This window comes from Tupaia chinensis, unplaced genomic scaffold (genome assembly GCF_000334495.1).
Source record: "Tupaia chinensis unplaced genomic scaffold, TupChi_1.0 Scaffold148607_1, whole genome shotgun sequence".
NCBI lineage: Eukaryota > Metazoa > Chordata > Mammalia > Scandentia > Tupaiidae > Tupaia > Tupaia belangeri.
The window spans coordinates 2,963,789-2,979,293 of record NW_006208456.1 but is presented as its reverse complement, the minus strand read 5'-3'; the positions used below and the strand labels follow the sequence as shown (position 1 = coordinate 2,979,293).

Here is a 15,505-nt window from a genome sequence, read left to right as displayed (position 1 = left end):
AAAAGAAAATGCTGATTGACTTAGCAAGTACACGCTTATTAGTCACCTCTTCCTTCATTTGGACTCTCTTTTCTATCAGACCCTAATGTACAGAAGCTTTGATATCAGGACCTAATAAATAGGACAGACTCATCAAAGATGTCAGCATTTTCTTTTATGAATCAGTATCTCTCTCTCAGCTGTTGGGAATGTTCAAGTTCAGAGAACAGACTGACACATAGGTAAGTTGGAAATCACATTGAAGATTTCATGACAAAAGTTTTTGTGTAAGAGTCTACTAGAACATCATCATTATTTCAGGAAACCTATGAGTTTTATACATCTTTAGTCTTTAAGCCAGAACTTCTAATTCAATTCCAACTTACTAGACAGTATTTCAGGTAATAAATTATACCATCATTTCCAAACACACTTTAAGAACAAAACCAAGACAAAGCTATGCTGAAGTGATAGTGCTAAAAGTGAAGTTTTATCTCCAAAATCATCTAAAAATCTCAAGCATCATTGGAATAATACATTTACTAATTCTGGACCACGTCCACTAGGTTGACTGAAGCACTAAAGAAAATAAATGATCATACCGATGATCCCCAAAAAAGGATTCTCTTTACCAAGAAAAGTTTGGATTTCACCAGCAGCTTAAATCAGTACAGAGTGGAAAATACAAAGCTTACCAAGAATTCCATTAAAATGATCTGAATGACTGACATGAGACTTGCTCTTACCCTTAGTTAATATTCCTCCAAGAATCTTTTACTTTTAGAATAGACCCTAATAGTAAAAGATTTGGATTATCATATTCAAACGGGTTAAGAGAAGTTTTAACACAAAGTTAAGTGAACAAGTATATTAATTTCTCCCTGCTGGAACCGTCCTCTTTTCCTTCAGACTATACCATCCTCCCACCGTTTAAAATAGTAAGCCACTCAGAAATAAGAAATAGTCCAGCAGGGTAGAATACTAAGGCTTCCTTGCCATGTCTCTGACATAAAAGTGTAGTATTACTGTGTGCTTCACTTTAAAAAAATAATAGTACATTCCATAGACGTTCCAAGTTTTGACCTACACCTAAGAAAGCCAGATGTTACAAACCATATCCTAAATTGAATCTCCACAAAAGGAAGACGGAGCTTCAGAAAGCTAAAACATGATGGACTTCTCACATTATCACTTTCTAGTAGTGATGCATGCTACAAGTAGCTAAAGAGGTCAGTAGCCATACTCCAGGACAGCGTGGACCTTTAAGAGAATTTCCTGCCTATATTTTGGATTATGTATGTCAAAATACAACTTAAGAAAAATAGACTTTGTTAAAATAAAACAAACAAACAAACATACTGAGACTCAATGCCATTAACTTTAAAGCTTATTTTTTAATCCACATTTAAAATCTAGGAATGTGTAGGTTGACACCATCTTTATATAAACACAGATTTTATCAAGAGTCCTCTTATATTACACATGGGTTTGATGAGATCACTCATTGGAGACTCTTTATCCTAGGGGATAAGAACCAGGGTTCTTTGTACATTTTCAAAAGAGTATAGGAAGCAACTTTAGCAAGGGTTGAAATATTAAATAAACCAAGTAATATTTTAGATTTAAAAAGCAACACTATTTCAAGGCATTGCTAATCTCTACCTCATCAGCAAACACTGAAAAGTCCACGTAACTTTGTAAGTTGCATCTTGAACGGCAGGGTAAGGCAAACATCTCTACAGAGGTGTGATCAAAGGCATTTACAGTAGGTACACAGGAACTTTGAATTCACACTATATAAGCCTCTAGTCAGTCTAAGCAAAATTCATCGCCTAGAGAGTCACTTCATTTTCCCCATCACTTAAGAGGATAAAATGCAAAAGAATAAACCCAGCAGCTAGTGGCAACCCTTTGCTTCCTTATTCAATAAATCTTCTGCCTCAGTTGACAGAAACTCAATTTTGAGATCTTAGAGCAAAGAAGAGACAATTTTGCATATGATGGGTCAGCTGTACCACTTATCTGCTGGAATGTACGAATGCCCTTCCACATGTAAATTGATTTTCTTAAAAAGCATATTCCCCTAAAACCACCCACAACTAGATGAGTGAGTACAAGGGTAAGGTCCTCAGCACTCTGTTAAAATTTTCTTTTACCAACACAGTAGAGGGTTCTTTTGGTCTAGGGTAAAATAAAGACTAGCCCAAAGTCTCCTTGAAAATGATTATGGAAACTTTTACAATTAAAGTATATTATCAGCAGTAATAATCTGACCATCGATATGAATTTAAACCCTCCTTAAGAATTTTAATAAAGAGACACTTTGTTCAAAGTGGTTGGTCTGTCTCCTACCAGTTCGCTTTCCTCTTCCTCTGCATCTTTCTTGTCTTCTTTCTGTTCTTCAATATTTGCATCAAAATCTTCCATCTCTACCTATATCACATCAATAATCATTTGAAAAAAAAGAGTTAACATTTAGGAAAATGTTGAATCCCTTGTGGAGACCCGGAATTAACACACTTGCCCAGAGCAAGATAGCGAAGACTTACTGTTACATACCAAGTAGTTTTTATTACAGTAAGTTTTGAAACAGAACTGATGAAAGACAAACAAAATAAGTGCCTTTAATTTTCCTGGGATATCCACCTTTACAACTTTCCATAAAGTTAAATATAATGCTCTGTTGTAAGCAGTTACCTATTTTTTATTTTGTTTTGCTTTGTTTCGGAGAGGTTTTTGCGATAGGGTGGGTATACTTGCCAGAAAGACAGACAGACAGATAGATAGATAGATAGATAGATAGATAAATAAATTCATTTATTTTGGAGAGGTTTTTGCTATAGGTTGCGTGCACTTACCAGAAAGACAGAGACAGAGAGACAGAAAGCAAGAAATCACCCCCCACCCCGCCCCGGTGGCATGGCAATGCCACAATCCTTTCTCCTCCATTCTCCTCTTGAGATCGTGGGCACACATGCACACGTGCCTTGCATGAGTCTAAGCCACAGGGTCTGGCACTTGAACTGTGGTCGACTACATGGGAGTCCAGTGATTTGTTCAAAGTGGTTGGTCTGTCTCCTACCAGTTCGCTTTCCTCTTCCTCTGCATCTTTCTTGTCTTCTTTCTGTTCTTCAATATTTGCATCAAAATCTTCCATCTCTACCTATATCACATCAATAATCATTTGAAAAAAAAGAGTTAACATTTAGGAAAATGTTGAATCCCTTGTGGAGACCCGGAATTAACACACTTGCCCAGAGCAAGATAGCGAAGACTTACTGTTACATACCAAGTAGTTTTTATTACAGTAAGTTTTGAAACAGAACTGATGAAAGACAAACAAAATAAGTGCCTTTAATTTTCCTGGGATATCCACCTTTACAACTTTCCATAAAGTTAAATATAATGCTCTGTTGTAAGCAGTTACCTATTTTTTATTTTGTTTTGCTTTGTTTCGGAGAGGTTTTTGCGATAGGGTGGGTATACTTGCCAGAAAGACAGACAGACAGATAGATAGATAGATAGATAGATAGATAAATAAATTCATTTATTTTGGAGAGGTTTTTGCTATAGGTTGCGTGCACTTACCAGAAAGACAGAGACAGAGAGACAGAAAGCAAGAAATCACCCCCCACCCCGCCCCGGTGGCATGGCAATGCCACAATCCTTTCTCCTCCATTCTCCTCTTGAGATCGTGGGCACACATGCACACGTGCCTTGCATGAGTCTAAGCCACAGGGTCTGGCACTTGAACTGTGGTCGACTACATGGGAGTCCAGTGACAGCCATTATGCCATCTGCTGGTCCCTAAGCTTTCTTTTTAAAACCTTTTTAAACCTTGTTAGGTAATTCCAATTAGGTAAAACACGAATGAGATTTAAATTTCAAAATGTAAGAAAAGTTATAATGAAAAGCAGAATGATAGTTGCTTGGCCTAGAATGGTAGCAATGCAAATGAGAGTAGATGGGCTAGAGAAGTATTTATCAGGTAAAATTGGTAAAACCTTGCAATTGACTACCTGGAGGAAAGACTGGGGGAGAGGGACAGGGTTGAATACTGGTATAGGATTGACTAAAGAACCATGGACAACTCCCAGAGTACTGGTTTCAGCAATCAAGTGATGGTGGTTCTAATAACTACAACAGAGAATACTAGGAGAAGAACAGGATTGGATAAAATTACATTTTGAAAAGGTTGAGTTTGATGTATACATAGATACTTCTTTTTTTTTTTTTTTTTTTTTTATAAAGGATTTGGAAAGTAGTCATAGAAAGAAAAATTATAAAAATCATCTATAATCCTGGGCCCAGCAGATGGCATAATGGTTATGTTGCTGGACTCCCATGTAGTTGACGCAGTTCGAGTCCTGGATCAAGAGGCCTAAAACTCATGCCAGGTTTTTGTGCATGCATGCCCCAAATCCCGAGAGGAGAACAGAGGAGAAGGGACTGCAGTGTGGCTATCCTCCCTGAGGGGTGATTTCTGACATTGTCTCTGTCTCTCTCTGTCTTTGACAGCATGCACCCTATAGCAAAAATCGCTATTAAAAAAAAAATCACCTTTAATCGTAACACAGAAATGTTACTATTGGGTCACTGGAAAAGTTATGATACATTTTTGCATAGAAAATATGTCATGATTTTTCCAACAATCCAATACTGAGACAATGATGTAATTCATTCAGTCTTCATAACTTAGTATTAAGTTTTAATCCAAGCTACTAGAAAGGTTCAAATTATCTAGACAGAATGCATGAAATGAAGAGAGCCTAGGGGCTCTTTTAAGGACTGAGTACCAGAAGGCAGCAAAGAAGACTTTAAAGAGGAGATCAGGGACCAGCAGTTGGTGTAATTAATGGCTATGTCACTGGACTGCCATGTAGTCAACCACAGTTCGAGTCCCAGACCTGGTGGCTTAAACACATGCCAGGCGCATGTGCATGTATGCCCAGGATCCCGAGAGGAGAATGGAGGAGAAGGGACTGTGGTGTGGGCATCCCCCCTGGGGGGTGATTTCTCACTTTCTGTCTCTCTCTTTTTCTGGAGAGTGCACGCACCCTATAGGAAGAAACCTCTCACCTCCCCCCCCCCAAGGAAAAAAAAGAGAGAGAAGATCAGAGAGACAACACTGAGCACAATTAATTTTCACTCACAAGAAGAGACCAAATAAAACAGAGAAACACAACTTTTTCATGAAAAAAAGATTTTCTTCTACCAAATTAATAATTGAGCAGATAAGTGCCAATCAATAAAAATTTGTTGAAGAACTGGGTATTAACATTTAAAAAATAATTATTTTATTTAACTTTATTTATTATTATTATTTTCCAGCTTGATCAGAGAGAGAAAGAGAGGAAAAGAGAGAAAGCAAGCTACCAAGTCTGGGACTTCAACTGCGTGGGCCATGTGGGAGCCCAGTACCTTAACCATGTCACCTGCCAGCTCCAAGAACAGGGCATTAACATTTTCAAAGTGCCTTCCTATAGGGCTGGTTCTGTGGCCTAGTGACAATGCACACATGCTCTATCACAAATAAAGAAACATTTTAAAATACTTCCCTATAGACTACTTATGACAGAGAAAAGCATAGACAAATTCAGTAGATACCACTGTATTAAAGTGATCAATGTTTAAATCACAAATGATGTGGTAAATTGCCACCACATGGCTCCTGATGCGATGAACTGAGAACCATTACTTATACAGCAGTCCTTTTAACAAAACAAGCAAACCCAAATCAAGGAAAATTCCACAAAAAAACAAGCCTATACTCTTAAAAATTTTTTTTTCTTTCATGGCAATAACAAAGCTGAGAATTTTTTTTTTTTTTTTTTTAAAAGGACTGGGGCCAGCAGGTGGCATGGTGATTAAGGCGCTAAATCTCACATGGCAGACTCAGTGATTCGAGTCCTGGAGCCAGCAGCCTGAAAAACATGCTAGGAAGGAGTGCATGCGTACATGCCTAAGATCCTGAGAGAAGAATGGAAGAGAAGGGATTGTGGTGTGGCCACTCCCCTTGGGGTGATTTCTCATTTTCCCTCTGGCAAGCAACACATGCGATGTAGCCAAAACAAACAAACAAACAAACAAACAAAAACAAAAACTAACCAAGAACTAGATCCTGGATTTTTAAAAACTGCTGTAGTATACATCATGGGGCCAACAAGCAAAATTTTAATATGGAATGTGCATATGATAATTCAAGAAGTTTACTTCAGGAATTTTATATTACTTAATACAATGTTTTATGAATTTTAAATTTCTTGAATTTGATAACTTACTGATTTTGTTAAGACAGTGTCCTGGTCCTTCAGAAATATCTACTAAAGTACTAAGGGATGAAGAATTATCAGATATCTCAAATGATAATTATTAATATTAATGTTGTCACTATTATTCCATAATAACAGTAATAATAATAATATTAATAATAAGCTTATATATATAGAAAATATGGCAAAATATTAACAGCTGTTGAAATGAAAGGTATACAAGTGCTTTTATAATGATTTATATAACTTTCCGGTAGGTTTAAAACTACAAAGTAGGGGGAAAGTGGTTAAGGCTGGATTCCCATGTGGCCGACCACAGTTTGAGTCCTGCATCCAGTGGCTTGAAATTTATTCCGGGCATGTGTGTGTGTATGCCCAAAATCCCGAGAGGCGAATGGAGGAGAAGGGATTGTGGCATGGCCATCTACCCCGGGGTGGAAAGGGGTGATTTCTTACTTTCCTTCTCACTGTCTTTGTCTCTCCAGCGAGTGTTAGCACCCTATGGCAAAAACCTAAAAAAAACAAACATTTTTTTCAAAGTGAAAAAAAGTCACTCTACTGCATTTGATTCAAAACATACTCACCTCTTCAATGGCTGCATCTTGCAGCAAAGAACGAATGTCTAGACGCATCATGTGACGAGGTGCAGCTTCCCAGTGATCAGCCATCTATTGAGAAATACAGGAGGTTAAGTTATCTCTGGAAACCACTCAAACACCAAGTGAACATCCAAGATAAATTTAACTAGTACTATGAAGTCTAATAGGCCAATTATAGGCTACCCTTTACTAAGATCCAACGGAAAAGAAACATTTATTGGAGTAGGTAGAAGATTCTAATAGAAAATAGGATAAATAAGAACTTCCAATGACAGGGCTGATAAACAAAATAAAATTTAGAGTACTCTACCATTCTGTTTCTGAAAATCACCTTATTTATTTCCTTAAGCTTTCTTCCATGAATATTTCTTTTGCCACATGTCTGGTTATCTGCACTCATCTCAGCCAAATATACCTAAGTGACAATGAATAATAATTAGGCAAAGACACCCAACACTCACATTACAATACAAAGTACTTCAAACTGAAAGTCCTTTTAAGTCTGTACCTCGAATCCCTTGGTTTTTGCTGCACTCCAAAACTGGTCAAAATGCCTAACTCTGTCATTGATGGCATCCAGAATGATGAAGGGGAAAAAGCCATCATCCAGAGTCTTTTTGAAAGTTTTGAACATGCTGGTGCGATAAGTCTCCTCCATCTCCGCTTCATATTCATATTCCATTACCTAAGATTCCCCACCAGAGATCTGCAGTTAGTAACAGCAAAGAGCCATTGTAAACCTTTGTCTGGGTTAGGGTCTGGACACAGATGACTGGGGTCTTTCCCACAAGCTTAGTGCCATTTGTGTTCAAAAAGAAGAGGTTTTGGTTTTCAAAAAAGACACACCTCTCTCCAGACATGGTTTCCATTAAATACTATTAATGAATTAGAATGAGATCTGAGAGGAAAATACCATACCTTCTTTTTCACTTTCTTCCCAGAATCTGGATCTTTTTCTTCTTTTTCTACTTCAGTGATGAAGTAATCATCCAGGCTTAGAACTCTGGGTGCAGGTCCTCCAAATTCAACCTCCTTGTCCTAAGAATCATAGAACCAAGAAGATTAAAAAGAATTTCTAGAATATATGAATGAATGTTCACACCAAAGTTCCCTTGAATGACTAAAAAAATATTTAACCTTCTGTGCGTTTTGAATCCAAGCAAGGCAAAAATACTTGTCTAAATAGATCGAAAGTTGATATGGGACAATGTCTACCACATGGGCCAACTAGAATGGCTCCAGCTGGGATACCTACATCCTATCACAATGCTCACTTAGAAGGCAAGTGGCTAACACCAGCAACGATTTGTGGCTTTCCCATACTCACTCGAATAAGTTTTGCAACATGTGTTTTTCCACTGCCAGGCAAGCCTCTCATTATAACGACAATCTGAAACACAACGGACCAAAAAAACCAAAACAAAGCAAAGTCACTCAGAGGAAATGTTTTTGCAGTGATAACTTAGCTTAAAATGACCAATCATTCTCTAAGACAGATCATATGCTGGACCATGAAGCAAACCTTAATAAACTTGAAAGTAAAGAAATAACACAAAGTATGTCATCTAGTCACAGTGGAATGAAGTAAAAAATTAACAATAGAAAAAAAGTTTGGGAACAACTCCTAAATAACCAATGTGTCAGAGAATAAATCAAAAGAGAAATCAGGGGACCAGCAGTTAGCGTAATGGCTATGTCGCTGGACTCCCATGTAGTCGACCACAGTTCTAGACCCAGACCCGGTGGCTTAAACTCACACCGGGCACGTGTGCGTGTGTGCCCAAGATCCCGAGAGGAGAATGGAGAAGAAGGGATTGCGGCGTGGGCATTCCCCCCTGGGGGGTGATTTCTTGCTTTCTGTCTCTCTGTCTGTCTCTGTCTGGCGAGCACATGCGCCCTATAGCAAAAACTTCTCTACAAAAATAAAAAAAAAGAGAGAGAGAGAAATCAGAAAATACTGATGTGAATGAAAATGAAAACACAACATACCAAACCTTATGACATACAGCTAAAGCAATGCTTTAAGAAAATGTAGATATGAATGCCTACATTAAGGAAAAAGCAAGATGTCTGGGACCAGCAGTCGGCATAATAGCTGTGTCACTGGACTCCTATGTGGTCGACTGTGGTTCAAGACCCAGACCTGGTGGCTTAAACTCACACCAGACATGTGCATGTGCATGCCCAAGATATCGAGAGAAGAAGGGATGGTGGTATAGTCATCCCCCCGGGGGGATGATTTCTTAATTTCTGTCTCCCTGTCTCTCTGTCTTTCTGGCGAGTGTGCGCATTCTATAGGAAAAATCTCTCCGAAAAAGAAAAAAGCAAGATCTCAAATCAATAACCTAACCTTGTACCTTAAGACACTAGAAAAAGGACAGCAAACTAAACATGAAGAAACAGAAGGAAGGAAATAATAAAGATTAGAGTTGAAGGTAATAAAATAGAAACTATCAAAATAATAGTGAAAATTCTATAAAGTCAAGGGCTGGTTTGTTGAAAAGATGAACAGAATTTTAAAACTTTTTTTTATTTTAATTTTTTTCTACTGCCAGAGGAGAGGGCATATGTGCTCACCAGAGAGAGAGAAAAAAAGAGAGGAAGTATCCCCCCAACCAACAGGGCATGATTGTGCTACAATCTCAAGTTTTTCCCCCATTCCTCCTTCCTGTCAGGATTGTGCAGAGCCCAGCATATTTTTCAAGCCACCAGAGCCAGGACTTGAACACTAGTTGGTCAGGTGAGATATGGCTCCCTTAAACTGCTGAGCTATGAGGCTGGCCCAAAATTTATAAACTTTTAGTTAGATCAACAGAAAAAAAAGGAAGATTCAAATTACTAAAACCAGAAGTGAAGGAAGAGACATTACAGCAACTTTACAGAAATAAAAGGGACTGGACATCATAGTACACAGAGTTAGGTGTTATGCAGAGAATGCTGGATCCCTACATAGCTGACCAAGGTTCCATTTTCAGCTCTGTTATTTTGAAAAACCATAGAGTGGGGTCAGCAGATAGCATAGTTATACTGTTGGACTCCCACATGGCTGACTCAGGGACTTGAAAATCATGCTAGGAGCGTGTTCATGAGTGCTCAAGATCCTGGGAGGAGAATGGAGAAGGGATTACAATATGGCCATCCTCCCCGGGGGTGATTTCTAACTTTCCCTCTCACCGTCTCTATTACTCTCTCTAGTGAGCACACGTGTCCTAAGGCAAAAATCTCTAAGAAAAAGAAAAAAGAAAGAAAAGAAAAATACATACACTGTGCACATGCACCCAGGATCCTGACAGGATACAGAATTGGAGGAAAAAGGATTATGGCATGACCAGATTCCATTGAAGGGTATAATCCCTTCTCTCTCTCTCTCATGTGAGCATGCACCCTCTGGTAATTAAAAAAGGACTATAAAGGAATATTATACTATATAAAAAGAATACTATGAACTATGAACTGTTAATTATATGCCACCAAATTAGATAACTTAGAGACAGTGGACAAATTTCTAGAAAGACTCAAGAGGAAATGGACAATCTGAATAGACCTATCACAAGTAAGGAGACTGAATTAGTAGTTTAAAAACTACCTAAGAAGAATAGGCCAGGCCTAGATGGCACTGTCATTGAATTCTAGTAAACACTTAAAGAATTAATAAATTTTCACAAATACTTAAAAAATTAAAAAAGGAAAGAACAATTCCTAACTTATAAGACTACGATTACCTTGATAAGCCAGACAAAGATATCACAAGAAAAGAAAACTACAATATCTCTCATGAATATGGACGTAAAAATCCTCAATGAAACGCTAGGAAACGGAATCCAGCAATAGTAATTATATACCACAATCAAGTGAGATTTATCTCAATGATGCAAGTTAACATATGAAAATCAGTTAATGTAATCATCATATCTATGGACTAAAAAACCAAAATCACAAGTTCATCTCAATGCAGAAAAGGCATTCAGCAAAATCCAGCATCGTTTCACGATAAAGACTAATTACTACACGTATTCAACATTGGCCTACAGGTGCAAACCAAGGCAATTAGGCAACAAAAAGAAATAAAAAAATCCAGCTTAAATTCTGAAATAATAGATGAATAAGAATGCCACTCTTGGGTCAGCAGGTGGTGTGGTGGTTAAGGCACTGGATTCTCACATGGCTGACCATTATTTGAGTCCTGAACCTGGCAGCTTGAAAAATCACAGCAAACAGATAAATAAACAAACAGATGAAAAAAGAAAAAAAAAGAATTTCATTCTTTATTTTCTAACAGTAATTTAAAGATTGATATGCCATCTGCAATTTGTACAGCACTAAAGCATAAGCTAGTTTTTTAAAAAAGAATTATTTATTTAATTTTTTATGTATTCATTCACATATTTTAATTTGACTAGAGAGAGACATGGGGGTGGGGAGGGAAAGCAAGAAAGCAAGTCATCAGGTCCGGGACTCGAACTGTGGTTGGCCATGTGGGAATGTCCAGCACTTTAACGACCATGCCACCTGCTGGTCCCCAAGCATAAGCTAGTTTAAAACCCACATGTGGAGATTTTCTATTTTATCAGGGGGAAATTCTTCCTGGATGAAACTGCAAAAATGTATAGAATGTTTTTCATGAAAGACTTATAAAATACCTAACTATACAACTTAAATATTGATTGGCATTAGCATAGGATGCAATATCCATGTACCTAACCTTAGCCTTTACAAAATAAAATTGCAGGCTTGCATTAGGTTTCTATTTACTAAGTGTATTTACTTAGTAAATTATAAGGGCCAAATTTTAAGGACCATTTCCATGGTCCTTATAATCATTAAGTGTAAATAGTTTCAAATGCTCACCTCTATTTAAATGTAATCATGTTATTTTATTCATCACTATTATCTTAAGGGTTTTTTTTTTTGGGGGGGGGGGGGTTTTTGATATAGGGAGCGTGCACTTGCGATGGCGATATAGGGAGCGTGCACTTGCCAGAGAGACAGAGAGAGACAGAGACAGAAAGCAAGAAATCACCCGCCAGGGGGAATGGACATGTTGCAATCCCTTCCCCTCATTTCTCCTCTCAGGATCTTGGGCACGCACACACACGCGCCCGGCGTGAGTTTAAGTCACCGGGTCCAGGACTCGAACTGCGGTCGACTACGTGGGAGTCCAGCAACAAAGCCATTACGCTAACTGCTGGTCCCTATCTTAAGGTTTTTGTCACAGGGTATGTGCACTGGATAAGGAGAGAGACAGAGAGATAGTGAAAGGGAAAGTGAGAGATCACCCCCAGGGCCATGGCCATGCCACAATTCCTTCTCCTCCTAGGATTCTGGGCATGTTGATTTTTTTTTTTTTAATTTTGAAGTACACATGACATTTCATTTTTGTTCAGTGTTCTTTTTCTATTATAAGAAGTTATTTCTGAGGAGTTGAAACCTCAGAAGATAACTACAACAAAAACATATTACATGTTTTCTTTTTTGAAAATGATGATTCAAAGGCAGACTTAAAGGGAAGTAAAATTTAAGAGATAGAAGGTGGCAAGTATAGCCCCTGAAGAGAACTGTTCTAATTATTACCTAAAAAGCAAAGTCAGACAACTACATTTGAGGACATAAGGTAAAGTACTATTTAAAACTAGAATGACTGAACAGGTGGAAAAAAACAACTGAATTAAGACCTGGATGCTTCTGGTATCTGGATTATCTTGAATCACACATTGTTTCTTTTTTGTCTTTACTGACATTTTAAAGGAGCATTCCACAGCACTAAATAATAGTTGCCATTCTGTTAGGATTCAAAATTTTAACCCAGTAGCCATCAGGATCTTAAATAAATGCCATCATCAGATTTCTTGACAAATTTGACGCCTAACTGTTCAAATCTTGCACAAGCACCATGTACATCCAGGACAGCAATTCCAGCGTTACCAAATCCTCGAGGGTCTGAACTGTCATTGTGGTAATTCTGGGTCTTATCATCTTCAATACTCCAATTGTGTGTCAGTTCAAGTGTGGCTTTTCTGGAGAATACCCATGCTACTTTTTCATCCTCATTTTGGGGAATATCATTTTTATCTTCATAAGCCAAGAAATAAAGTGAAAATTTCACAGTAGGAAAATGGAATTTTTGGAGTAACGACACTCTGAGGACTTGAGTATAAAAATCCAAAGACTTTGTAAGATCCTGACTTCTCAGCATGGTCTGCTGTGACAGAAAATCCTTGGTGCTCAGGTCCCTGTTACAGCAGTAACTGAGGACGGCCTCATCAGTGAGGCTGCAGGGCTCAGCCTGCAGTTCTGCCATGGCCACTCTGCTGTATTACCGACAACTGCCTGGGGAACAGAACTGCCGCTCACAGCTCACCCGGCCCGTGTGGCCTTCACTGCGCCCAGCATGATTTTCAAGTCACCAGGCCCAGGACTTGAACCAATCAGTCATGTGGGAGTCCTGAGCCTTACTATGCCACCTGCTGGCCCTGTTTTATTCATTATTATGCCTTGATAAAAAGGATTTCTATGAAGATTTATGAAAATATTACATTGATCAGAATTAAATTTGTATGGAGCAGTTTTAAAATGTGTAAATAGCACTAAACATTTTCTCTCTGCAATGTGTACTTATGGCTATAACCGAAATATCAAAAAAGCTGGGAAAAAAGAGGTACTGGGGGGACCAGCAGTTAGCGTAATGGCTATGTCGCTGGACTCCCATGTAGTCGACTGCGGTTCGCGTCCTAGACCTGGTGGCTTAAAATTCACGCTGGGCGCGTGTGCATATGTGCCCAAGATCCTGAGAGGAGAATGGAGAAGGGATTGAGGTGTGGCGTGGCCGCCCCCCTGGGAGGTGATTTCTTACTTTCTGTCTCTCTATTTCTGTCTGGTGAGCGCATACGCCCTATAGCAAAAACCTCTCCAAAAAAAAATAAATAAAATAAATAAAGAGAGGTACTGGGGCTGGCAGGTGGCTTGGTGGTTAGGGGTGCTGAACTCCCACATAGCTGACTACGGTTTGAGTCCTGGACCTGGCAGCTTGCTCTCTCTCAATCCCTCCCTGGTCAAATTGAAATAAATGAATGAATGAATAAATAAAGTTAAATAGAATAATTTTTTTAAAAAAGAGGTATTCAGCTTATAAGTAAAAGTGTATTTGCAAAAGACATGATTTTATATAAAGAAAAGCATAAGAACCCACTAAAAATCTGTTGAAATTAGTAAGTAAGTTTAGTAATGTTGTAGGCTATAAAACAAATACACAAAAAACAATTACATTTCTTTTTTTAAGAGAGAGATTTTTGCTATAGGACACGGATGCTTACTGGAGAGACAGAGAGACAGAAAGCAAAAAACCACCCCCTTAGAGGGGATGGCCATGCTGCAATCCCTTCTCCTCTATATCCGCTAGAGATTTTGGGCACATACACATACATGCCCAGCATGAGGGTTAAGCCACCGGGTCTAGGACTCAAACTGCGGTCGACTACATGGGAGTCCAGTGATGTAATTATTACAACATCTGCTGGCCTCCAACCAATTACATTTCTATACACTTGCAGTGAACTATACAAAAATGAACCTAAGCCAGGGCTAGCAGGTGGTGTGGTGGTTAAGGCACTGAATTCCCACACGGTTGACAGCAGTTGGAGTCCCAGATCTGGCGGCTTGAAAAATCATGCCAGAAGCATGTGAATGCAAGCATAAAATCTCAAAAGGAGAATGGAGATGAAAGAATTGTTGCATGGCCACTCTCCTTGAGGGCTGATGTCTCACTTTTCCTCTCTCTCTTTCTCTGTCTCTCCCTGGCAAGTACTCGCATCTCAAGGCAAAAATCTAAAAATAAATAAATAACATACTCTAGAATATGTTTAAAAAATGAAAGTAAGTCAACTCTACCAATAATATTAAATGTAGATGACATTAAATGTGGATTAAACAATCCAATCCAAAGACAGACTGTCAGACTGCTAAGGGGGGGTGGGTGGGGAAGAAGACTAGGTACATGTGCATGCATGCCCAAAAATCCAAAGAGGAAAATGGAGAGGGGACTGCAGTGTGGCCACCCCCCTGGCAGGTGATTTCTTGCTTTCTGTCTCTCTGTCTCTGTCTCTTTGGTGAGCACATGCACCCTATAGCAAAATCTCTCTCTGAAAAAAAAAGGGAAGAAAACATGATCCAACAATATGATGACTATAAGAGACACACTTTACATTCCAGGACACAGACTGAAAGTAAAAGGATAATAAAAAATATGTCACATAACATCAACCACAGGAAAGCTGTGGTTATTAATAGCTATATATTAATAGCAGGCAAAAAAGACTTTAAGTTACTTTTCAACATTTTCAGCCTCTTATTGCCAAGAAATTTAGCTCTACCTTTTCTTTTTCTTTTTTTTTTTTTTTTTTGAGAGAGAGTTTTTTGCTATAGGGGATGTGTGCTTGCCAGAGAGAGAGAAAGAGGCAGAGAGACAGAAAGAAGAAATCATATCCCTCTGGCATGGCCACGTTACAATCCCTTCTCCATTCTCTTCTCAGGATTTTGGGCACACATGCGCACACACAGCATGAATTTCAAGTCAGAGTTCAGTACTCAAACTACATTTGACCACATGGCAGTCCAGTGCCTCAACCATTACGCCGCCTGTTGGCTCTTCTAACTTCTTAA

At 38.6% G+C, this 15,505-nt stretch overlaps 2 protein-coding genes across 6 annotated transcripts in view; both read right to left on the bottom strand.

Annotated features, from left to right (window-relative positions):
* YLPM1 (YLP motif containing 1) overlaps window positions 1–15,505 on the bottom strand; it is a gene marked incomplete at its 5' end in the record, with an annotated part of 119,472 nt that overhangs the window by 39,588 nt on the left and 64,379 nt on the right. For all 5 annotated transcript variants that reach the window (XM_027769095.1, XM_014585015.1, XM_027769094.1 and 2 more), the window contains 6 exon segments: window positions 3,062–3,142; window positions 6,836–6,919; window positions 7,182–7,265; window positions 7,359–7,535; window positions 7,769–7,888; window positions 8,178–8,240. In XM_027769095.1, the coding sequence (XP_027624896.1) occupies window positions 3,062–3,142; window positions 6,836–6,919; window positions 7,182–7,265; window positions 7,359–7,535; window positions 7,769–7,888; window positions 8,178–8,240 (609 nt within the window).
* Window positions 12,611–13,148, bottom strand: LOC102485782 (lactoylglutathione lyase-like). The gene is given in 2 exon segments (XM_014585006.1): window positions 12,611–12,680; window positions 12,682–13,148. Coding segments are annotated over 2 exon segments (537 nt in total).